The 26383-nt window shown below is 40.0% G+C and overlaps 1 protein-coding gene across 2 annotated transcripts; it reads left to right on the forward strand.

Moving 5' to 3' along the window:
- The first annotated feature begins 1917 nt into the window (after positions 1-1917).
- LOC103174641 (choline transporter-like protein 3) lies at positions 1918-25361 on the forward strand. 2 transcript variants are annotated; one of them, XR_487364.2, is made up of 17 exons: positions 1918-2092; positions 4808-4912; positions 6734-6876; positions 7618-7754; positions 9639-9732; positions 10515-10684; positions 11120-11209; positions 11570-11694; positions 12632-12818; positions 14566-14731; positions 16679-16835; positions 18252-18335; positions 20122-20259; positions 21120-21356; positions 22348-22437; positions 23076-23196; positions 23829-25361. XR_487364.2 is itself a non-coding variant. In XM_007887119.2 (16 exons), exons 1-16 carry the CDS (start codon positions 2069-2071, stop codon positions 23091-23093), a joined length of 1965 nt encoding a protein of 654 aa, XP_007885310.2. In that variant the 5' UTR covers positions 1918-2068; the 3' UTR covers positions 23094-25361. The 2 variants fall into 2 exon arrangements, 1 of the variants encoding a protein (XP_007885310.2); XM_007887119.2 differs by having other exon boundaries at positions 23076-25361.
- The last annotated feature ends 1022 nt before the right edge of the window (positions 25362-26383 follow it).

The following is a 26383-nucleotide window of genomic DNA, read 5'->3' on the forward strand; positions in this document are numbered from 1 at the left end:
AAAGCCTTTGATAACTTTGCTGTAGATTTCTGTGTTTCTCTAACTCTTCTGTCTGTGACGCTGTTCAGTTATAGGTCTATTGCTGTACGAAAGATCTATTCTGGCTTCCGTTAGTAATGCAGTAAACACTAGTTATCTATCTCTATACAGCCCAAGTTAGCAACAGTAGCACACCCTGACCAGAGTTTGTAAATCTGAACAACGTATAAATATTGTGCAGGATATCAGTTACCCACCAAAGCAAATCTAAAAAGGGCAAAATGCATTTTTGTATAATTATCCCTGTTTTACTTTTTAAAACAATTATCTGAACACAACAGTCAACACAAAATATGCAGTCAATTCACTTTATAGTATGAATGATGTCTCAAAGCGCTTTGAGATGTCTTGAAGACGTGGTAAGGCACTATACCAAATGCAAGGATTATTAATAATAATATTATTATGGGGGAGGATTGGAATACCTACAGCAGATTTTTTTATCGAAGTATATGCAGTTTAGGGGACCTTGAAAGAGATTCTAAGATCAGTTCACTGGATCACTGACTAGCCTCAGCTTGTGTGAAGAGCTTATCAAAGTTCTCGATCAGATTCCATGTAAATTTTGTCTACTGATTAACCAGCTCAGAAATGCCAGCCTCGTTTTAAAGCACGACTGTTCCAAAAATGCCAGGTGTCCAGGACTCATCAAAACCACATCCTTACAGACTGGGAAACTACCTTTACCGTACAGAAATCACACGTTGGGCTCCATTTTACAGCCTGGGCAAACAGCACATTAATAATAATCATAATAATAATAGTAACAACCGTTGCGTTTGATATAGCGCCTTATCACATTGTTGAGACATCTCAAAACGCTTCCCAGAATATACTTACTGGTAAAGTGAATTGCCTGTATATTTTGTGGGCGAATCACATTAAATCTGGGATGGTTTAATGTTTTGTTAATTGTAGTGAAAGAAACGTTTAATACGCAGCCTTGAAAGCATGAATCAAAGAGCATTTCAAATCTGGAAAAATAAACAATTTACATTTACAGAACGCATTTCACTTAGGAACCGTATCCCAAAGGCTTTTATAAAGACAGAATGGAAGTCAAAGCTGAGAGGCGGAAAAGAAATTGTTCCTTAGACAGGTTTTTGAAACCAGAGAGGGGAAGAGAGTTCCAGAGGGTGGGGACAAAGTGACAGAAAGCTGGATCCCTGATAGTGAGGAAGAGTGAGCAGAGACATTAACAGGTCAGAGGTAATAATAATAATCTTTGCATTTGATGGTTCGTTGTATCACAAATGTCAAAGCTCTTCACGTGATTTACTGCAGCAAATTTCCCATAAGCAGCCATGAAATGAATGGCCATATATTTATGCTGAACCTACAATCTTCTGACATGATCAGGCGCTATATCAAATGCAAGGATTTATTCTTATAAAAAAATCAATTAAATCCTTTTTTTAAAAAGTTGTGCAGGCGCAGTGGGGGGAATTTATATGTTCCTTAAATATTGTATTACATAATAATCCTTGCATTTGATATAGCGCCTTATCACATCATTGAGACGTCTCAAAGCGCTTCACAGGATGTACGGTAAAGTGTAGCGGCTGTGTGTATTTTTGAGGGCGAAACGCGGCAGCCAAGTGCGCGCAGCAAATCAGCGAAATGAAGCCAAACGTGCGTTTTAATTTTACAAAAAAATAAACACAATGAAACACCACAACCCGTCCTCCTACACACATACATACACACACACACGCACCCACCCGCCCATACAGCAGCCGCAAGAGGTCAGGACAGAGCGTGGACAAGTGCAGAACTGAAGCTCCCTTTAAACGCTGCATCAAAAACCAAACCATCCACTCTCACGGCTCAAAGGTTCAAAGTGCATGATCAGTGAGTGAACCAACAAGCCCTGCCCTGCTTTGTGGTTGCGGTGTGTTACCTCCTGTGGAGGGGAGGGGAGAGACCCAGAGGGACCCAGAGACAGACCAGGGGGTTTGGGGTCTGTGGCTGTGGCTCGTGTGCAGGTTTGCACAGTTACAGTCGCTGCCTCTGGCCGCCCAGGTCTGCGATGTCTTGTAGCGGCCGTTACCAGGTGAGTAAGTTTGGAGTTAATCTGTGACTTGTTTCCCCCCGACCTCAGCCAGCGTTTTATTAACTCCCTGCTGCTGCTCCTGTTACTGCACTACCCCACATAGGGTCTGCTTCAGCTTCCACCGTGTGCCAGACATCTACACAGAAAAGGTCTTAATTGTATTTCAATATAGTGTGTGTGTGTATATATATAATCTACAGTATATATAGTGCGTGTGTATACATATAATCTACAATATATAGTGTGCGTGTATACATATACAATCTACAATATTTATAGTGTGTATACATATATAATCTACAGTATATATAGTGTACATGTATACATATATATTCTACAGTATATGTAGTGTGTGTATATGTATATTATCTACAGTATATACAGTGTGTGTGTAAATATATAATCTACCGTATATATAATGTGCATGTATACATATACAATCTACAATGTTTATAGTGTGTATACACATATAATCTACAGTGTGTATAGTGTACACGTATACATATATGTTCTACAGTATATATAGTGTGCAGGTATACATATATAATCTACAGTATATTTAGTGTGTATATATAATCTACAGTGTATATGTAGTGTGTGTATATATATAATCTACCGTATATAGTGTGTGTATATGTATATAATCTACAGTGTATATGGTGTGTGTGTATATAATCTACAGTATATATAGTGTGCATGTGTATGTATAATCTACAATATATTTAGTGTGTATATATAATCAAGAAGTGTATATATAGTGTATATATATGTGTGATCTACCATATATATAGTGTATATACGTATATAATCTACAGTATATATAGTGTGTGTATATAATCTACAGTATATATAGTGTGCATGTATACGTATAATCTACAATATATTTAGTGTGTATATACATATATAATCTACAGTATATACAGTGTGCGTATACATATATACATATATAAGCAGCTCAGTCAGTGCGCGGGCTATTAGCTCCCTTCCCTCTCCATCCTCGTTGCTGTTAACCCTGCAAAGCCAAAGCCCTCACAGGTCTGGTGTAGTAAGGGTGGTCCGAGCTGGGCAGACAGCGGGGAGATTGCCAGACAGTGCCTCTCAGTGGCAAGCAACACTGGTTTGACTGGTTAAGCTCCACCAGTGACACACCACCCCCCCCAATGCACGTTCTGGGATTCGCCCCCTAAAACATTGGCTCTCGTCAACCAGCCGCCTAATACTCTCTGGGGTTAGGGGTGTGTCCCTTCAGCGAGAGAGGGAGTGCTTCCAGACAAAGTCATCGCCGTGTGTTTTGCAACTCCTTGACCTGGATACTCTTAAGCATGACGACGGTTTCTGGACGTGTCAGGCACCCGGGTGACCAAAGGCAACGGTCTGATTCGCCGGTCAAGGACATCGCTTTTCCGGGGGTAACAATTCCTTCTAAATAAATAAATAAATAAATAAATAAATAAATAACAAAACAAAAAAAATGAATAAAATAAATTGGTCGCTCAATCCACGGCTGTTTTGTGGGACACGGCTGTGAGCAATTGGCTGCTGCCTTTCGCCCGCAAAATATGCAGTCCCCGCACTTTACAGTATATTCTGTGAAGCGCCTTGAGACGTCTCGAAGACACGATGTGGCGCTATGTCAAATGCAAGCATTATTATTATAAGTATCATTTTGTTGCTGTATAATTTTGGCGATTCTTTTTCCTTGCAATTTTTCTGCTCCTTCCTTCCCTGCTGCCCTCAAGATCTATGACTCCCTTTGACACAATTTATTTAATCCTACTGTGTGCTTGTAAATAAGTTTGAATGGTTTACTTACTGTAAATATATTTTTGTGTAATGGATGTAAACAGAACCTAAAAGAGAGTCATGGTAGAAGTATCAAAAGATGGCACTGGATCAAATAACAGGTCTTTGACAGTTAATAGCAGTGGTCATGTATTCAAGCTGAAATGTATTCTGCTATACTATTCTTTTTTTGCTGGTGGCACTCAGTACTTTGACAATGATAATAATAAAATAATAATAATAATAATCGTTGCATTTGATACAGGGCCTTATCACGTCTTCGCGACGTCTCCAAGCGCTTCACAGAATATACGGTAAAGTGAATTGAACGTGTATTTTGTGGGCGAATCAGAGTAGAGACATACGATTTCCTCTTATTTTCACCACAGGGACGCTAGTGCAGAATTGGGCGGGTGGGGGGAAAGATTCAATGAGTGACATTGGATATATGTACATTGAAACCATCGTTCGGTGTTCAATTTTTAAAGCTGGCACTTTATAGTGTGAATGTTTTAGGCATTTTTTAACTTGGTTTAAATTCTTGCTAAAGGGTTAGATTTGCTCTTTGCTTTTACCACTATTGTGTATGCATTTTTGATCATATCTTATCAGCTAACCTTTTTTGCTTGCTAGTTATTTTATCATGGAAAGCAGCATGTATGACACGGTAGCACTATTTGCCCAAAACATGTTATCAAATTAATTGAGCTGTGTGGAATCTTTGTACTCTATCCACACATTGCAGCACGTTTGATTTACCTTCGGTGTGTCCGTAAACGTATTCAACAGTTTAGAGCAAACCTTATCAGAAGTTTAGAGCAAACCGTAATGCTATACAACAAATGAGATTAAATAAGATTAAAAAGACATCTTTAGGATTTTTTTTTTAACATGATCCAAACTAAATTGTAATGAATGACCTTTTTATTGTAGGTGTCTGACAGAGATGTACTTTCCAGGGAATGGAGGCCACAGATATACAGGAGGTGCACAGATGTCCTGTGGCTCTTAATCTTCTTTCTCTTTTGGAGCGGCATGGTGAGTGTCAAACCCATCAACCCTCGACGCTCTAGCAGTGAAGTTTGATTTTCAGCCAAAGCACAGAATCGGTTGCTGTGTCGCCTCTGATTCAGAAAGTTGTGGGTTCAAACCCCATGTCGGGACTTTGATCTCACAGTCTAGGCTTACAATCCGTTACAATGGCCTTGGGACGTCCTCCTGACATGAAAGGCGCTGTACAAATTTGCTGTTGTTGTTGTTGTTGTTGTTGTTGGGGGTGTGCTGCGCTGTCCGAGGTGCCGTCCTTCGGATGAGCCATTAAACTGAGGTCCCCGTCTGCCTGTCCAGGTGGGTGTTAAACATCCCCTGGCATTGTGGAATTAATTGCTGAGATAGTTCTCTGCACTTGGCTGTGGGAGTGCAGGAAGGTTGACGTAACTGTTCTGGCCTCAAACATTTTCCTGGCATCCCTGGAATGTTTTCATTTGGTCACCTGATTCAGGATATGTTGAGTATTTGAAGAATGACAATTTCCCAGACCTAAAGGTGATTAATGCTTCACTTTTCACTGACTCAGTCTGTGCTTCGATATAGGAAAAAACACATTTGATTGTAAACTAATTAGTCACTACAGTTGGTTTTAGCATTTGGTGGCAAATGTGGGGGGAGGGAGAATGGTGGTAATTCAAACCAGGTTATTTTTCTATCTGATAATCTGTGCTAGAAGGTTTGCTTGTGTGGAGTTTGGGTGAGGATGTGATCGGACTGGGATGTGATTCTCACTACCCCTCCCACCCTGTGGGTCAGTAGCTCACTGTGAAGGCTGTTAAGCGAGATCATTTACTTTCCTCTCTTCTCTAGTGTTGGTCAGACCCGCTCACCATGTCGCATTTTACCTAGCGCCTTCCCATAAAAGAAATATTCTTTTAAAAATGTGGAAGGTTGTCTCGGAGAGGTCATGCGGGCGGTGCGAGAGTTTCAGGTTCGCTGGGAGATGAGAATCTGATGACAACGAGGAGTTGACTGTGCGGTCAAATACTTCAGATTCCTGTAAAACCTTTGTGCGTGAGGGGAGCTGTTTATTTTTGGAATCCATGAAAGACAAATCAAAAATGGCTTCATTATTGTGAAGCAGCACGGAGCTTCATTCAGGGACACGAAGGTGCTCAGTGAGAAAATAGCCGTGGACAAGCTTTTGTAACCTTGTGGTGCCCGTTAGATTCAATCAGACCTTCAATACCAACTCAATAACCAATGTTATGAATTTGTCAATATTGTATGGTTAAGTACAATTGCAAACTGCTTCTGTGATGACTGCAGTGGACTTTACCAGGGTTTATTGGTTCAGTCACTTTTTAAAAATAATCAGTGAGGCACGAGTCACTGTTTGCTTTTTCATATCTTTTGTTAAAATCTCTCTCCAGCATTTCATCCACAACGACTCAGTGAAATGTGGCTTGTTGGCAGACTGTTTACTCTTGATGCATCATTGGGCAAAAGCAATTTGACAGCAGTTTGATTACTGAACGTTTTGGTGGGGAGTGCAGCGCTAAAGGCAATCGACTGACCAGACAGCGTATCGGACAGAATAGCTTTAAAGTGTGGCCTGGGAGTAATGTTTGTCGTGCGTTTCATAAGAAGCCTCGAGAACGCAGACTATTGCTGAGGAGCAGAAGGTGATGATGATGGCAAATGGAGGAAGCTCCATGTGAGAGGGTGGTGACTTAAAGGTTTGGGGAAAATGTAAATTCTTTCTTCCAAGACCCGTTTTGTGGCTTGAAGCGGATATTGGAACATTTTCTTGCTCTGTACCCACCCTGGGCTTGCGGAAGGACCTGTGGTTTTTTTTTTCCAATGCAGATGTTTATAGCTGGTTACGCTCTGACAGTTGGATCTGCGGAAAGACTGATATTTGGCTACGACAGCTACGGGAATGTTTGTGGCAGGAGGAACGTGGCGATCAAGGGAGCCTCGCTGTCCGGCCAGGACATGACCAACAGGAAGTGAGTTTCCCTTTGAGAATGCCTTGGGTTTCGGAAGGTTGAGTTGCAGCACCGTGTCTTTTGTAAAGAGTTTTAGCTCTTCCACAGGACGAGGGTTTGCACTGCATTAAATCAGGAACAGAGTACGTATGCATCCATTGATGGCAGCTGTATCCTATCACATTTTGACAGTGTGTTACCCTCCCCCCTCCCCGTTATCTGTCTTCCGACACCAACCATTAGCTTTATCAGTGCACAGATACTGACTGGGGTATCATTGCGAATTGCTGGGAGTTAGCTTCTGTCTTAAAGTTAGTTCTGGCTGAACCTTCGAGTTAAATACTTACAAATGTTAAAGCTTTTACGTCATTAAAAAGGTCTCTGTAAGAGACAATGTAAACACCTCAAACGACAAATACACCGGCTGAGTGAGGGTGGTACCAACTGTGAGAACATATGGTGCTTTGGCTGTTCCTCAGGACAAGTGAAATTCTTGGAATCTTCAGCAACTTCCTTGTTTAAAATTGTTGAGGGAAAATATTCCTCTCCAACCATGTTAAGAACTGGGCAGTTCCAGATTGATCAGTATGTGGTGCAATAGCAAGTGAGGGATTGTGTCTGTGTCACTAACCCTTGAACTTGACAAGTTTTCAACCATTGTCTCTTTTATGAGTTTGCTGCTCGGGCCAATTTTGCAGTGAGCCAGGAATGGGAAACCTTTCTGTTTTTCTCGCATTAACATTGTGTTTTACTCCCAAATAGACTTGTCTTCTTTCTGAATGCCTGCAATGTGGACAGCACAAATCATACAATAAATTCTGTGTCTATATGTGTATCTCGTTGCCCTGAAGACGAGCTTAAAGAACTCGAGGATCTCCAATATTTTGCACAAAATAATGGCAAGTACAATTGTGCTAGTCTTCAACCATGCTGTTCCTAGGAATTTGCGATCACCTACAAAATTCACAGTCACTGCACTTTACAAATCCTGTAAAGCACTTTGAGATGTCTTCCTGAAATGAAAGGCGCTGTATCAAATTGCAAGGATTATTACTAATAGATTTGAAAAAATGTTAAATGCTATCATAAATCACAAGAGAAGCTGGGGTGAAAAATACTTAATGCTCCCAAATATGTTAAATTATGAAACGCTGGGTTTGGGGGTTGAGATTAAACAGAATATTCAAATGGTGCACGACGCAAAGAAAAGCTGGTGAAAAGAAGATATGGTTGCTTTCTGGGTTTTTTTTGGTCAGCTGTGTGTCTGACACATGCGGAAACCCATCACCGTTGCTTAAGAGTCTCCAAACCAAGCTGAGATTTCCAGGCATCCCACCTACACATGGAAATCCCAAAGATAGATTTGTTGGAATGGAAATGTGCGCTCTCTCCCTGGGTTGAAGTACTCAGTTCAACCAATTGGTGGCATGTACAGCTCTGGAATATACTACTTACTGGTTGTTCTGTTTCTACACAACCCCACCCAGTGGCCAGAGTAATAACAATAATACTACTAATGATCCTTGCATTTGATGCAGCACTTTTCACGTCTTCCAGACGTCTCAAAGCGCTTCACAGAATATATTGTAAAGTGAATTGACTGTATATTTGTGGGCGAATCGCGGCAGCCAATTGCGCACAGCAGGGTCCCACGAATAGTCGTGGATTGAGTGATCAATTTATTATTGGTTTTTTTTGAGGGATTATTATCAGGCGTGAGGAGTAAGGAAACTTGCCCAAGGTTTACGCCCTGCTCGGAATCGAAACCAAGTCTCTCGCTTGAGAAGCGAGTGCTCTAACCACTCAGCTGCAGGACTCCACAAAACTGATGTAGGATTTATTTTAAATTACACCCTCAAACTGTGACGGTCATTGAGCACTGACTGCAGCCATTACTGCTCTGCTTGTCGTAGCATTTTTCTATTAAGGAAAAGGATTAAAAATAAAACTGAATGTTAGAAAAAATGCAAGGAATGAAAATTAAATTCTTAATGGATCGAGAGGAAATGACAATACATTTAAATAGCCGGCATGCATTTGAGCAAATCGATTGAGTTATAATTTCCACATTTATCTGCTTAATTATTTTCTCAAATAGCTGAGCTGTGAAATAATCCGCAAACAATCGATTAATCTCTGTACACAGCACCTCACCTTCTCACACACAAAATTAAAACAAGGTAAATATTACCGTAATATTTAATAACTTGTAATATTTAATAATTCTTGCCTGCGATACAGTGCTTTTTCACGCCTGGAAGATGTCTCAAAGCGCTTCACACAATTCGCTGCAAAGTGTTGTGACTGTGTATTTTGTTGATGAACTTAGTAGTCGATTGCCACACAGAAATATCCCACAAGCAGCTGTGAAGTGAACGACCAATTTTGTTTGGGGGATTGTTGGCCAGGACACGAGGGAAAAACTCCTCTCCTTAAATAGTGCCACGGGATGTTTAATGTGACCCTGAATGGTTTGGGAGGACGTCCCAAGGTGCGAGGTGTAAGTAAATCAGTAGTAACTTCTAACATTCTTGCTAAACAAAGAGTTGTGTGTAGCATTTCAGATCATTGTAACCGGTCACCAAACATCATCCATTGTAACCGTCAATCACTAATACGATCAGTCTTCTCGGAGGGAGAAAGGGAGAGTCATTATTGGTAAAGTGAGGGAATTTTCTATGCGTCTTGGGTTTCTGATATTTTCTAATGGTGTGTCTGTCTCTTGGGATTTCTTGTAGTGTAACTGAGACAACCTGGAACTAAACTGCTACTTTTCTGTTCAGGTTCCTACCTGTGTGTGTACAGTTTAAACGTCTCCGAATACATAGTGCATTCGAAAGCAGCCCAGCTCTGCCCCGCGCTGCCAGTCCCTCCGAGGTGAGACTTCAGTGTTTTACAATTACTTACCAGCTTTTATTTGTCGCACGAGAACCACATGCTGCCGGGAGATTGAGCTGTAAAAAGTTGGGACTGATTCTGCAGCTAACGTTCTGATAAAGTTGAACTTGGAAGTTTTCTTGGCTATTTTATGTAACCGGCATTTTTTGATATTGATGGGCATCATGCAGTACGACAAGCTGATGAGCGTATCGCTAGAGCGCAGTGACCATATTTTGTCCTCCTACAAAATACACAGTCATTACACTCTATGGTAACTCCTGTGAAGCGCATTTGTGACATTTTGACGTGATAAGGCGCTATATCAAACGCAAGGATTATTATTATATTATTATTTTTAAAATGTGCTTTCTTTGCCATATGCACTGAGGTTCCACAATTTAAAACCAACCTTTTACCAGCCTATATTAAAGTCCGAGAGAACCTTTTGATTTGCCTTTGACGCCACAGTATATTCTGTGAAGCGCTTTGAGACGTCCAGAAGACGTGAAAAGTGCTGTGTCAAATGCAAGGATTATTTATATTATTTTTATTATTATTACAATGTTCAATTACTTTAACACATTTATTTAGTATATATCCAACAGTTTTCCTGGCGCTGTGTTCTGTGACTGCATGTTGCTGTGTGGTGTGCTCTATGGCTCTCTGTTACTAAATGACCCCGAATGCTTCAAAATTGCATATTTTCATATCGTGATACTGTCTAAGTAATTATTTTGTTCCGCAGAACACCTTCAGTAAAACTGTTTCTACTTTTTCAGCCAGGCGTTTCCACTCTTCAATCGCTGTGTCCCTCAACGCCCTGACTGTTACTCCCGCTTTCTCTCTATTCTCATTAACATAGTCAATGAAAGTGACAACTTTCAACGCATAATTGGAAGCATTATGGTGAGCAAAGAGAGCATCGTAGGATTGTGCTTCCTCGCAGTAGGTAAGGAGGTTTCTTTTTATTAGCTTAAAATTGGATTTGTGTATACGTTTGTCAATTCTCAGATTATTTGATCAGGAGTTTACACCCTGGGTCTGAGGAAAGGTGTGTATGGTTAAGTACAATGAAACCTACAATAAAGACTGCAGTGACTGACCGACCGACTGACAGCCAGTGGCACATCTGTGATTGAGACCAGAAGTCCACTTCCGAAACTATTTTCGCCCACAAAATACACGGACAACTCATTCTACAGTGTATTCTGAGAAGCGCTTTGAGAAGTCTCGAAGACATGATAAAGCACTAATGCGAGGACTATTATTATTATTCTGCACTGTCCTGGTGATGAACTTGACAATGAAATGGTAAGAAAAATATGTGGGGCTAATTTTGTCGCTTGAAGAGATTGAATTGGTTTCCCTTTGTGACATTCTACAGTCCTGACTTTCGGCATGGTGATGGTCTTCCGGTTCATTGCTACAGTCCTGGTCCATATCTTCATTACCCTGGCCCTCTTTGGATTGTTGTGTGAGTAGGTTTACTTCTAATCTAAGATATTGGAGTTTGATTCTCAAATTCTCTGGGTTCTCTTGACTGGTGACGCAGTCAGAATTGTTCTGGACTTTCCTGTCTGTATATTCTTGGATCCAGCAAGAATGTTTTACCCAGGACTGTTTGGGAATCCTAATCCCTTTCCCTGAATATTTCAGCGCTCCAGGACCCCACCCTGCGTGATGGAAGCTACGTAAACCCAAGTTGTTGTGGTTGAGTATGGTGCGTCCCTCGCTCAGGGTGTAAAAGCATTCTTCCTCTGCTTCACAGTTGGCTGAATAAAGTATATGACCTTTTATTTATTTTTAATTCTCCTGCTATTTACTGTTTTCCTAGTCGTGACGGGAGTCCTGTGGTGGCTGTATTATGACAACATGCACTACCCCAATCTCATCTTGGAAAGCGATAAAGAAAACACAAAAGCTCTTTTGGGATTTTCCATAACCGCTACCATCGTATCTGTAAGAAATACCTGGATTATCAGCTAACGCAGTCGATGATTTAACAGCATCCCATTTCTGTGTTATAATAATAATGATATAATAATCCTTGTGTTTGATATAGCGCCTCATCACGTCTTCTAGACGTCTCAAAGTGCTTCACAGAATATTCTGTAAAGGTTAATTGACTTGTTAATTGATGGGCTGTCTGCTCGCTCCCTTGCTCTAAAATTGAGGGATGTCCAGGAGGGGAGAGATGAATTAAAAATGAGGGGAATATTAATAATTCACAGAGTTCCTAACCAGCTATAATAATGGGTGAGGTATAAGAACATGTTAGTGATCAATCTAATTTTCAAGCAGCGGTTGAATCATTGAACTCATTTTGTGCGTTTCCTGTGAGAATAAGGTCAGGGTGTTCCTATGTTGAAATTGTGGCCACATTTCTCAGTTACATTTCCAGGTTCGTACATTGGTATGTGAAGGGAATGGGAATAGAGGGCTTTGGGAGAGGGGGTTAGGAAGGGTGGAGGTTCATATGGAGTATATATTCAGGTTTGAGCTATTTGGGCCAAGTAGTTAATTCCCGTGTTGTAACTTTCTATGTAATTCCAAGTAATTCATTGTAATAATTTTGTTTAATGAAAGTTCCATTTGAGCATTCATCCATTGAGTGTAAAAGATTCTCTACTCAGCTTAAAAATTCTCCGTTCAGGAAAAGGAATATAGCATAATAACATCCTGTTACCCTCTCTTTGCCTTTGGCAAGGAAGTTTGGTTTATTTAGAGTTCTTTTGTGTGGCTAAAAGTAAATAGAGTTTTTTCGTTAAGTTCAAAATGCTGGCTTGTCAATTTAAGTAGATCATATAAATGGGACCCGACCTGTTCCCTTTTATTTATTTTGCTTTTATGTCATTCAAATGTTAAGGTTAATCACCAGATTTCCTCTTGTTTTTAGGTAATCCTTATCTTGCTGACCTTGGTGATGTGGAAAAGGATAAGTCTGACTATTCAGCTCTTCCGTATTGCGAGTAAAATCCTTGGCTCCGTTCCTCTGCTGATGCTACAGCCTCTCTGGACATTCATTATCCTTGCTTTCTTCTGGATGTATTGGGTCACTGTGCTGCTCAGTCTGGGTACAGCAGGTAAGTGCTGTCAAACCACAGAACTGTGCTATGTGAAAGTCATCCAGCTCTTTGTGTCTGCGTTGGCTCTTTGTTTGCATGTTTCGCCCACAAATATACAGTCAATTCACTTTACAGTCTATTCTGTCAAGCGCTTTGAGGCATCTAGAAGACGTGAAAAGCGCTATATCAAATGCAATGATTATTATTAAAGGAGCTATTCTGTGCAAACCCTTACTTTATCTTCCAAAGTGTCCAAATGCCCAAGATGGATTCGAGGATTACGTGACTCATTAAAGATCTTTTTAACGCTGACATTGAAGGGTCTTACGTTTCCCAGTGCCTTTCATCATTAGGAGTGCAACATTCACCCAAAAAACAGTAGTGTTTCGTGGTGTGTCTTTACCCTTTCTTGCATAAAGGCTGAAATCCATGTCAGAATTGTATTCCTTGCACCTTTAATCAGGTAATAGGCCAGGGTACTGCTGCAACATTGGCATAAATATGACCACTGATTTATGTACTGTCATTGGTAAACCACAGTCTAGGAAATGAACAAGTCTATGGATCTCCATCTAATGCAGCAAACTTGATGTATAATTCTAACCAATGTGTGAATTAGAGGCTCAGTGATCTTAAAATCTGGAATCATCTGAGGTGAATGCGTTTATCAAAGTGGGAATTGTACTTACTGAAAGATGGTCTGTATTTGCTCCCTCTGGTCACACGGTGGCATATGCGATCTCCCTCCCGAAGGCTTTGCAAGGTTTCGTTAATGAGAAACTAGAGTGATTTCCTGGAAACCAGAAGAAATCAACACATCATGCTGGTAACCGCCTGAAACTTGAGGCTTTGCCAGCTATTAATTGATGTTATATTATTCAAACCAGTCAAATAGGATGTAGCCCCTTCTGATTTAGTGATGTTTCAGCAGAACAGACAGCTGTTTAGCAGCAATCATAATACATACGTAAAGAAATCTGAATCTGGCTAGTGTCACACAATGATAATTTTAGGTGGCTCTGGAACCTTGACTGTTTGGTCCACTATTTTTGTTCGAAACTATCTAGAGAGAGACATTTTCTTTCGGTGCCAAAACATTCAACTCTCACTCGAAGTTGGTAAAGTAATCAGCGCCTTGGGACGTCCTCCCGATGTGAAAGGCACTATTCAAATGTAATTTGGTTGTTGTTGACTTCAACATGAGATCTCCCTCCCGAAGGCTTTGCGAGGTTTCGTTACTGACAAACAAGAGTGATTTTCTGGAAATCAGGAGATATAACCACCTCATGCCGGTAAACTGCCTGAAACTTGATCAACTTGACTTCTGCATTATGTTTAAGCGTTCTGGGACCCCACCCGCTATATATAATAAGCGCAAGTTGTTGTTTCTTTACCCGCCAATGTTAAAAAAAATAGGTTGTAAAATTTAGAACGACTAAAAGCAAAGAGACAGCTCCAGGCGGTCACTAGTCTGCAAGTGATGCCTTGGCACCTCCACCCTTGGAGGAGAATTTCTTTGAGGTCCTCCTGCTCATCAGCCAGCAAATATGATTGTCCTGTGACTTCGCTTCTGATTGATTCCCACATAATGTGCGGTGGCTCTTGCTGAGCCAATGTTATTTCCAGCCACTTTAATTGTGAGGCACTTGGGTTCCAGTGGCAGGTGGGCGGGTGTGTGTGGGTGGGTGGGTGGGTGTGTGAACACGTGTGTTTCTCCGGTTTCTTTATTGCTACATTTTCATATCCCGCTGTTCATCTTTCTCAGGTAAAGCTTACGTAACAGCAGATAATCAAGTGGAATACTGGCCGTTGTCAGGGATTCGCTACATGTGGTGGTACCATTTAATTGGGCTGATCTGGACCAGTGAGTTCCTGCTCGCCTGTCAGCAGATGACCATTGCTGGAGCTGTGGTGTGCTGCTACTTTAACAGGTAGAGGAAGGGCAGTGGAGGGTCTGTGGCCCAGGCAATGTTTAGCCGCAGGTCTGATGTGTTAAGCTGCTATTCCAGCAACCAGAATTTAAATGCTTTGTTCCACAGGAAGGCGGGTTTAACAGCTGCCAACAGTGGCTTCAAACCCAGAAAGGCGGGGGTGGAGTGTGGAGAGGGGGGAATTATTGCCTGGAACACTGACCGGAACGGAAATTCAGACAATATGACGGGTGATAATTATCACATTGAATGTCTCAATTTTTTCATCTCAAAAGTTTGGAAAGTAAAGGGATGAGGATTTGCAAGATATCGAGTGGCTGATGGCTTTCGAAGCCCCTGACTTTACGTTTACCAGATGTTGGAGATATTTACTAGAAAAAAGGACAATTCATGAACTTCGCCTTAACTTACAGATGTAATGTTTGCTGAACGACAACCCAACGTGAAATGAGAAAAGAGGAGAAAAAAACAGCTTTACATGAGCCTAGACTCGGCTTGTACTCAAATATTGTGATACGTACAAATTTATAATAATGATGATGATGATAATAATCCTTATATTTTGTGTAGTGCCTTTCACGTTGGGAGGATGTCCCGAATTGTAATCAATGTGAAAGTCTGTGTAGACTAAGAAAGGCTGGTCCCAGATAGCTCTGCATCATTACAAGTGATGAGGAATTTTGCTCTCCCTGTGGGTTTCTGCCCCTTCAGCTGTGGTTGGGAGTATCGCCAAGTGTTACAGCTGATTCATGAACTCATATCAAGAGCAAAGGGGCAGTGACTGTTCTCACTGACTGATCGAACCCATTTATCTCTCTGACCATGAGCTGAGACGAGTTGTTGAACACAAACAACTCTCAGATTGATTCTTTGTTCTGCTCTGCGATCAGCACTTCCAGCATATATAAATAGCTACCAGTGTACATGTGTACCCATCGCCCAGTCACACTTCACTGCACTTTAGCATGTAACCACTGTACCCAGTCACTGTTAACAAATGGATTTACAGATGACAGCTCCACAGATGTACTTCCTGCACATTGCCTTGACTAGCAACCATCTGTCCACAGTTATTGCCCTTTGATGGGTGTTGCAGGATACAGGAAACTGTGCAGTATTTCAGACGGCTTTTGTGATCTCCCATGAAGTCTAAACATGTAAATCTCATTTTTGAAATTCCAGTATGTGCTCTTGACTATCTTTTTATTACAATGTGAGCACAGCTGTGCTTTTGCAGTTTGGGATTTGGCACCTCAAGTTGTGAGCAACAGTTTCCAGACATAGTCTGTTTTTATCTGGCAAGGACAATGATATGACTTAAAAACTAAATATGCTGAGTTCAGTCTTACCTAGCAGACATCACAGTCAGTGGCTCTGCTATAAACCTACTTTGTCTGGAATTGGTGAGGAGTACTGCTGATGTCTTTGGCCCACACATCTGTTGTTTGTACCATGTGCACAAAACCAAGGTAACTTTCTATGTTGAGAGAGATCAACATGTTCGTGTAGAGTTGATGGATCCCAAGACATCAGAGAAGTCAGCAATGGGCAAAGAATACCACTGGGAAACTGAACTGTTTCCCCAGTGAATTAGTCCGTCTTGAATTCGTCCATCTTGGTAGATACCTGATTAGGAATGGGATTGAGATTTATAGGGATAGATATACAGTTCAGATAATCTGACATTCACAAATGAGAATTCCCATGCTGCTGAGACGATGGAGAACTCATTGACCAACTAATCCGTGACTGTACTTTGGCATCCTTCAATCTTAATTTTTTTCTTAGTTTTCAAGACTTATCCAGATTGTTAAATTCGGGTATGATTGTGGGTTTATTACTCACTCTCTCTCTCTCTCTCACATACTGGATACCTGCCTAATTGCTGTATTGTTACCTGAGCTCTAATAAGTAGTTGTATTATTAGAATGTAATTTCTTTTCTTAGGGACAAAAAGCATCCACCCAGCAACCCAATCCTGACCGCTATATCAAAGCTCTTTAATTACCATCTGGGAACGGTTGCAAAAGGCTCGTTTATAATCACCCTGGTCAGGATTCCACGGATTGTCCTCCTGTACATTCATGACTGTCTGAAAGGGAAGGTGAGACAACAGCCTTGAAAATCTTGTTTTCAAGATCTCATGCCACTTTAAAGACCGGAGGGAATAGAATTCATAACTTTAATTTGCCGTGACTGTTGTCACAATATGTTTTACCGAGACGCGCAAAGAATGAGATTTTCATGAATTATAAAAAGAAAAAGAAGTTTACGTTTGAATGTCCTGTTGTGGGTGCTGTTACCAGCGAGTATGCCTTGTTTGGTGTGCATCTTTATTTTCTGAGTGGCTAGCTGATGGCTAGCTTCTGTTTCTGTTACAATGATCGTACAGTGTTGGCAACAAAACGCAGTGCCTTGCCTCTGAGATTGGCAATGAACTGTACAGATTGTTATGGACTTCCCAGTGTTCCAGGACTGTCGGTAATTGCGTTCTGGGGCCTGCCTCTTATTTCCAAAGCCCTGTACAATGAGGTAGTGGTTTAAGAATGCACTTTGTTTTTCTAGTGAGGAATAATACCATTCAAAGTCACAGACCGGCATCTTAAAAAGCAATCCGGTGGTGTAATCGCTGCATTGCAATGTGCAAAAGCATTGAGACATAAAGAGCATTTTCAAGGGAGAATTTCTGCGAGTCACACACAATGTATGACCTCAGCTCTGATGAAACCTTGTGTCTGTACCAAAATCTTGGGGTCTCCCTGGAGACAGCGTCCGTTTTCCTCATAGGCACTTGACCTCATGGTCAGCTCCTTGGCTGTGGTTAAGAGCATTTTTTTTAAGCTGCCAAATTCTGTTGGGGATAAGTTTGTAAAAAAAACTATATAGTGATGTGAGTTGTGTTGCTAAGTTTGAGATGGGAATGCTCCCTTGCCTGGTGAGCTGAATTCTTACTGTTCTTCTGCATACACATTGTTTGTGAAAAGAATAGACAAGACATATGAGAGAATGTATTCCCATTAAATGCAGCAATAATGGACATGTTGTACTGTTCTGGATAATCAGTGATTTAATGGAATAGGAGTAAACCTGAAGGATGCATTTTTTTTCCTTACACGGAGTCCTGAAGTTGGTGATTGGTGCCTATACTGGAACATGTTAGAACATTATTTTTAATTAAGCCTCACGCTCCACTTGAACATACAGAACTACTTCACCAAATACAACTACTCCCATTCACACACCTTGATTGAATTCTCGATCAAATCTATTGAATAAGAATTCGGTCGTTCAAATGATTCAAAACTGTTCATTTTTACTACTTTTACAATTAGCTGGAGTTTTTCCACCAGGTTGCCTAACGTTTTAGGCAGTATAAAAGGGGAACACGAGTCTGGAATGAAACAATACTGACGACAAAAGTTATTTTATTTAAAAATAAAGTTCAAGAGCAACATCTAGCTAGAAATAACTTGATTTGAAAACCACAGTGGGTTTGACTGACTTTGATTGCCTCTTTCAGGAAGGTGCCTGTGCCAGATGTTTGGTTAATTGCTGCATGTGCTGTCTCTGGTGTCTGGAAAAGTGCCTGCGATATTTAAACCAGGTAAAATCCTCAACAAAAAAACTGTTAAAAGAACCTTAGCAATACAATGTCAAGAATTAATTTGCATTACTTACCAGAAAATATAAGAACAGCCCCTCGCTTGGTTTTAAGGAATCAAATATTCCACAACCGATTTGCTCGAAGATGTGGAAGCAAAGATTAAAATGAATCAGAATCCCCCGGTGACCTAGTGGGTAAATGCACCACTCAGTATATTGACCAGAAAGTCAAAGGTTGAAATCCCAGTCTGTCCTGGGTTAACTGTCTTGGAAAACCTCTCCTGTGATCTGCTGGTATTCTTGAAGAGTATTCGCACAGTCTAGCTGGGTGCTTTAATGCAGGTGCAAACGGGTTAAAAATACTGTAAATAAAGACATTCCGTACCTGGCCTGGATAGCATCCAAAATGACAAGAGATCAACGAGTGTAAAATACACCAACACACATCATCTCGGTGTTATTCGCTTTAAGAACCATGACATTTATTTATGCTGTAAACTATGTATTCCACTTTTTATATTTTTAAACCGCTCAGGGATTTTTTTGGTTATTGTTCGAGTTTCAACACACAAAGAGCGATTATTGAGGATTGTAAACAACGCTACTTTTAAAGGTTTTAGCATCGGGGTTAGTTTCAATTGGGCAGTTTTTGTTTGTTGCCCGCGTGTGTGATGTGTTTTAGTTTAGGCTTCTTAAAAAAGAAACGGCATTGCAAGAACCATGGCGCTTTGTGTCTGCTCCTTGACTGTTGGTTATTTGAAGATATCCTTTCTGGCACAGATAACGGACTCGCGAAAGACAAGATCGGATGTTGTCATGGTAGCCATGTGTCCCTGGTCTCCCTCCAAGTACAGTGTATCTCACATTTTACCATTTGGTTCAGCTCCTTTACAAAGCATTGATTATTCTCAGCAAACAGCCCATGGAAAAAGAAGACCTGGAAACGTGCCACAGTGCTGTTCTCATGAATCTCACTGGCTGATCTTTTCTCATTTACATGGCCCGAGGCAATTTGGGCGGGCGGAAATGCATTTTGTATTTGTATAAAGCTCCATCAAGTAATCAGATTTGCTGCTGAACACATCTTCCCAATTCACACAACCACTTTTATCTCCTCACCCGGGAACTTCTTCAAACCTCACTTGGCGTTTCAGTGGAGCTGGCCTATTTATGCGTGGCTGATTCTCCAATTTGTTTTTCATTCGGTAAAACTTTTAGTGAATTTTTTTTCTGACCAACAATCCTTTTGATTGACCGGTCGCTCACCGCATGCTTGTTGTGTAAATGACAGTCACTACACTTGATTGAAATCCACATCGCTTTCAGAGACTTTTACGGTCTGAACCACAGGGCTTCCCACTCAGTGTAATATATAAAGTGCTCCCCCTTCCGAACAACCTTCATTTACCTCATCAGTGCTAGAATATTTTTGCTCCTGTGCTCTTTTCTTGCTATGCAAATTTTTGTTTTTTTTTGTAATAAGGCACAAGTGTTTTTCTGACTCGAGGCTCATCCATGAACAAGAGGCATTTAAACAGGGACAGGGAACGCTGTCACCGTTTAAGGAACCAAAGCCAAGACTTAATCGTGGCGTTCAGTAAAACTTGGGCAAAGCACATGTTCCCAAACATTTGCTCTATGAGAAAGGGGAAAAGAGAGAGGATCTGTTTTCTCATGCATTAAAGATATAGAATTGTTCCTTTAAAAGTGCAAAGAAGTTAAGATCCACAAGGAAAGGTTTTGCAATGATTTGATTCATGGATCGTGAGTTTTTGTTTTTGTTTCAGAATGCATACACGGCAACTGCTATCAATGGTACAGATTTCTGCACTTCGGCTAGAGATGCTTTCGCTATGATAGTAAATAATGCGCTGAATGTGGCAGCCGTCAACTGTTTTGGGGATTTTCTATTACTTCTTGGAAAAGTGAGTACCGGGCATTTTTAATGCTCATTAACAAGCTGCTAGGTTTCCTTGAAGATTAGAGTCAGTCAGTAACAGGAGTGACATTGTTATTTGCAGCTCGTAGAATATATTTCCCGTAATGGTTATTGAAATCATTAATGCATTTTACCATCATTATCACACAGACCTTGGAAGCTGTGAGTGTTCTATTAAGGTCTAGTTTACAGTCAATTTTCCTTAACACAATTACGTGTCATTTGCAAAACATTGTAAGCCGTGGTGCTTATTTAAACATGTCCGTGTTTAAATAAGACTGTAATGCAATTGGGATTTATTCTTCTTGTGAATATTGATAGAAACTAAATCAGTTTTGGTCACTTACAGCTGTTGACCTCCACTGCTGACCTCTGTTGTACAGACAGACATTGCTTTCTGCTGTTACTTGCCAGGAACCTTGAAGATTAGTGATAGCTTAATGTGGATGAAAAATTAAAAAATAATTCTTAATATAAGAGTGGACAAATTATTGATCCATGCAAGGGTTTTAAATACAAAAGAAGTGCTGTTGGAGGCTTCATTCTATTGCGTATTCAGTGCATTTAAGAACAGGTTGTGAACATTAATAGCATTCCCCTTAATAAAAACTTGTGATAAATGCCTGCCACCTGACTAAGGCACTATGGATATGTTTGACATTGATGAAAAATCTTTCACTTAGTAACAGTATACCTATCTGATAGTGTCACAAGACAACTGTATTTTAAAATAAGTATTGAGTTGCACCTAATGTCGCCAAATTACTGTGCATTGATCTTTTTCGCTCTGGGACACTGCCCTGTATGAGGGGTGCTACATAAATGCAAGTTGTTCTTGTTTTCCAGGTTTTTGTAATGTGTTTCACAGTCTTTGGAGGCCTTGTGGTTTTTAACTATCATCGGGATCTGAATATTTGGGTCATCCCTCTTCTAATCGTGTGCTTTTTTGCCTATCTGGTGGCACACTGCTTCTTGTCTTTGTTTGAAATGGTGGTAGACATCCTGTTGATGTGCTATGCTATTGATCTGACAACTAATGATGGTTCAGCAGAAAAACCGTACTTTATGGACAAGCAGTTGATGGTGAGTGTGAAAAACAATGATCTTAACATAACTTTGTGCATCTTTCTGTCTAGTTAGGTTTCTTTAACACGGACATCCTGAGCGGGTTCACGTCCTGCGTGTAGAACTGTGAGGAGTAATGTGCAATCTCTATTTAAAAACGTCTGAAAAACATATTAAATGCAATAAATGAATTTATTTTAGTCATCCTCTGCTCAAATGGATGGTCTGTAAGATGTCCACGGTAAACTGTAATGATCATGCAACATATAAAAGTGCAAGCAATGTGCCACATAAGAATTTAGTAAAATAGTTCTATTTCAGGAATGAAATGAGCTTTTTCTTTACCAGTAATTGGGCGGGAATTTTTTATTAGACCTTCCTCAGAGACTGATAAACAAGGGACTCTTGGATTCCTTACGTGTCGATATGTAGAGTCCACAAACCCAATGACATCAGTAAATTGATGACCTGATCAGACTTAACTATGGTGAATGCAATTCAGTTTTCTCTTAAAGATATTGGAAGTTTACAGTTCATAAGAGGAAGCATATTTTCCACCATGTTGTTGAAGATGAATCGTTTTCATTTACTTTGTCACTTTCGTGTCCTTGTGCACTTTAATTGTCATTACATTTTGAGGTTTGAATGATCTCCACTACATGCTATTAACCCATGGTTCAGCCTCGACTACGTCAGCAGCTATGACACCAGGAGGGGAGGGAGAGAGGAGGAGGGGTGACTTTAAAGTCAAATCCAATGCTGTCCACATGTGCATTTTCCATTACAGGTCTCAGGATAATCAAGAAAGGGGAACTGATTTTCCATTCTAAACCTCAGAGGCCAATTCACATGATCCTCATGACTATGATATCAAGCTATGAGATCTAGAATTTTTTATAGGATCTCTATTTCTTTGTTGTTTGATGTGGTTTCTGTAAATTAACTTTAAAAACCCTACAGCCAACAAATGTTGCTCACATAGCAGTTATGATTCCTTTTTGTTGTATAGGAGTTTATGGGAAAAAGCCAATGGAAAGCAGAGAGAAACAGAAGCGACAAAGTGGAAAATAATGGAGATGCAACAGAACTGCAGCCAATAGTAAGTAGAGAAGGCACAACAGCTCTAGATTGTTTGAGTGAAGTATTGAGCACTTACACACTTCCTTGTCCATGAGAATAATCGAGACATTCAAAAATGCCAGATGTTGTGAGATGCACTTCCTTTGTTGATGCAGATACTCACCAGTGGGTAGAGTCAAATCATAAGAGGCCATCAAAATATAAATTTTCCAAAGTCTTCCTAAGTTTTGATCTTCAGCCCATATTGAATTAGCTGATCTAAATGAAGGTGGTAGTAATTGGGTTGCTATAAGCAGTGTCAATGCACTGCCTATGGAGGAAAATTCCTGATTGCTATCCAGCAACCTCAACCAGAGAGGTCTGTGTAGATAATAATAATAATCCTTGTGTTTGATATAGTGCCTGATCACATCTTTGAGATGTCTCAAAGTGCTTCACACAATATACTGCAAAGTGAATTGACTATGATTTGTGGATGAAACGCAGGAGCCAATTGCATGCAGCAGTGTCCCCATCCTCAAACCTTCAAAGATCATAGTTGCGAAATTATACACATTAATTGCTAAATGCTCATTTTATAAAGCAGTTGGCCAATAAGCATTACACAGTCTACTAATTTTAAGTTGCAATGTAAATGCCAGCTCCATTGTATTGCAGGGTGAAAACAGAGTATGATGTTCAGTGAAGAGAACCGATTGCCAACAGAAACCAACTAATGAGGCCTTAATCTTCAATGACTGCAAATCCATACAGGTTGAGCCCTGTTACATTAATCTAGGTTTGTTTTCATTAAGAAAATATTTTCCATTTGTGTTAGTCCTTTGTAAGAATTGTATTAGTGTACTGTCTTTCTCAACCTGGGCTTGTTAACTATGACACCAGGAATAATTCAGGAGACATTTATGTTGTTTTTTCCTGTTCATGTAAGTGATGTCCTGTAGCCAATTTCATCCTATTTGGTTTGAGAACGCAAGAATCAAGATTGTACAGTTCATAATTGTATATGGTTTTTGCCCAAATATTTAACTAAGATGAAGGCAGTTTAACTGAGAAGTTATAATTCAATATGACTGTCTTAATACTTGCCATCAATGGTTTCAACTGTAAAATAGTTTTGTTCTGATGAAGTTAATTACTAGGTAGATCCAATCACTAGAAAGAAGAATGTGAAGTTGAGCGTTTTAAGAGTTGACTGTTTATACAATGACAAATCTCAATTTTTAATTAAAACTGAAATTCAGTTTCAAAGCAAGAAGAGTTTTATGCTAGATTTTAGTTTTTACAAATTAGAATTTGTTACCATAAATTATTACATACGGAAAACACTAAATCTTATCCTATTATCTTATGGAAAAGGGCCTGTGATAATTGCGCATTAAAATAAGTTTTCCTTCTGCTTAATTTAAAAAGAACTTGAATGGCTTGATGAGCATGAAGCATCCCAGACCAACTACTGTTTATAACTTGGACGTCCTCCCGATGTGAAAGGCGCTCTATAAATGGAATGTTGTTGTTGCTGTTTAAGACCACTTTTGCAGTTAAACATTCTGGTATTCAAAGTTATCTTCCTGCTCTGCCTCTCCAGTTATTTTTCTTCTCTTACTGAAGTTGTTTCTCAAACCTTCAGTCAATGATCCACCTTCCTGCTGATGGTTCAGGTGAAGGCTGACCTCTTTGGTTCACCTTACATTGCAATCTTGGATAAAGTTGGCTCCATTCTGTTCAGCTATTTTGACTGATTCTTATACTTGCCATGCCCATTAGGTATTCCATTCAGACTTGGGGTTTCTGGCCACAGTTATATCCTTCCTATTGAGGTTTTCCCTTTTCTTTGCAAATTTATTCTAATCCTTGAAGTTAGTTTAGTTTTCAGAATTATAATACTCAACCAGCATTGCTGAAGCATTCATTAGGAAGTTGCCAGGAATTCTGCCCTCTGACTGTTAACTTGGTCCTGTGTAAGGTTGTGCATTTGGGGGAACAACCTGAACAAGGCAGAGTAAATGCTTTTTAAAAAAAAACTACAACTGTTTTAATCAAAACACCAGTTTCACATTCGTAAGCTTACGACCCAACAACAGCTTGGTGTTGAACTGTTAAATTGCCCCTGATATTGAGGTTTTCTCTTTTCCTAACAGTAAATACTACAATTGAGGTATTGTTTAGCTTCATTAGTACTTACATCAGAGATATTCAGTGCAGAATGAATGGGACACTCATTATAACCATTCCCCCGTCCCCTCCTTGTTATAATACAAGTTTGGCTAGATTCCAATACTTCTAACAAAGACTTAGTGTTCTGCTACAGGACATTGAAGCACAACATTCAGTGACGGAATAAATGCAGAGTCTTAATCAAAGATGGCAATAATTGACTTTGAAAGACTTTTTAAATATAATTCAGTTGACTCTAACCATTAAAGTCTCGCGTCTGGTTTTATTCTGTTCGAGGCATTTAGAATTTTGGAAGAGCCTCTAGAAAGCAGAATTTTTCATCCTGTATTACAAAAGTGTGAATTCTTTTTGCAGCAGTTTCTATAATCAAAAACACAAACCTGAACTTCCAAAGAAAAACAAGTTATTTTAAAGTTGGGTTTGGATTTAATATAAAAATCTTGGGACTGATTTTTTTTCTGGAGCACAAGAAATGTTTCAGTATGTGGAGCTCTCCTCATCCCCCCCTACTTTGTACTGACAGCTGCCTCATCTAGCTCTTTTCATTGTGTTTTACAACCTCTGGCCGTTGTACCTTTTTATCCAATTACTGTGCTATTTCACGGTTTGCAATAGTTGGTCAAATGGTTTGTTTCTCTTTTATTTAACTTACCAAAATTCACTTATTTTCACAAGACAAAAACTGATGAAATAACTTGAGACTCAACTACAGTGATCCTATCTGTACAAACTGTCCCTAATAAAGCATTCTAGTCCTATAGAAACATACATTAACATCCTTTGCTGATGTCATTACCTCTCCTACCATTCTGTGTGAAAGTTTCTTCCCACTCAGCTCCTGTTAACCCTGCAAGCGGGTAGGGTGGTCCCAGCTGGACAAACAGCAGGAAAGCTTGCCAGACAGTGCTCTCAACGGCAAGCTATGTGGTTTCTGCCGATTAGACTCAAGCGGTACTCCACGCACACCCTGGGTTCCCCAACTCTTGGCTCTTGCCAATGTGTGCCTAATACTTCCTGGAATTAGACAAACAGGATGTGTCCCTTCAGGGAGTGCACATTCCTTTTCAACAAATATCCGTGGAATTTCACATAGGTGGGATGCATGGAACTCTGTTTGGTTTGGATATCCTTAAGCATGGTGATTGGTTTCTGCACGTGTCATTTAGATATCTGACTAATGCAAAAACAAATTCCTCTACTCTGCACAAGAGAAACAATTAACACAATTGTGACCAGCAAAATGCATACACCAATTGTAATTGATATTCAGAAACTATTATGCCAGGTGTTCCTAGTATGGCAAATATTCCCAGTTTGTAAACATGACTAGTTAGCTTATGATTTTCTACTGAAAGCCACTAAAACAATCTCACAAAGATGGTGAGCCTTTAACATTCATAGAAAGTAGTTCAGAATCAAACCATTTGGCCCATCCAGTTCAGCTGGTGTTTATATTCTGAACAAGTGCCTGACTCAATCCCATATCCTTCATTCTCTCTTAACCATGTTTTTTTTTAAAAAGTGCACATGGTTGCTTCCCTAATAACTGACTGCAGCAGTTCTACTGTTTTTGCTGATCTCTGTTCTGGTTTGCCAAGTTCAAATGTAAAACTATGCCCTCTAGTTCTAGACCCATGAACACCAGAAATAATCTCTCCATCCAACCTATTTAATTGGTGCAGGAACTTGCTGGTTTAAACTATTAATCTGGTTGACATCAGTCACTAAATAGTTTCAGATGAGGCACCAAATATGGAACAGAACAGAAAAGGCATGTGAATATAGCTGAA

The sequence above is a fragment of the Callorhinchus milii genome, unplaced genomic scaffold (assembly GCF_018977255.1).
Source record: "Callorhinchus milii isolate IMCB2004 unplaced genomic scaffold, IMCB_Cmil_1.0 Scaffold5, whole genome shotgun sequence".
Lineage (NCBI taxonomy): Eukaryota > Metazoa > Chordata > Chondrichthyes > Chimaeriformes > Callorhinchidae > Callorhinchus > Callorhinchus milii.

Coding starts and splice junctions, on each gene's coding strand:
- LOC103174641 (XM_007887119.2), top strand. CDS start 2,069: ATGTCTTGTAGCGGCCGTTACCAG. Junction 4,913..6,733: donor TTCTCTTTTGGAGCGGCATG/GTGAGTGTCAAA, acceptor TTTCCAATGCAG/ATGTTTATAGCTGGTTACGC. Junction 20,260..21,119: donor TTCTATTACTTCTTGGAAAA/GTGAGTACCGGG, acceptor CTTGTTTTCCAG/GTTTTTGTAATGTGTTTCAC.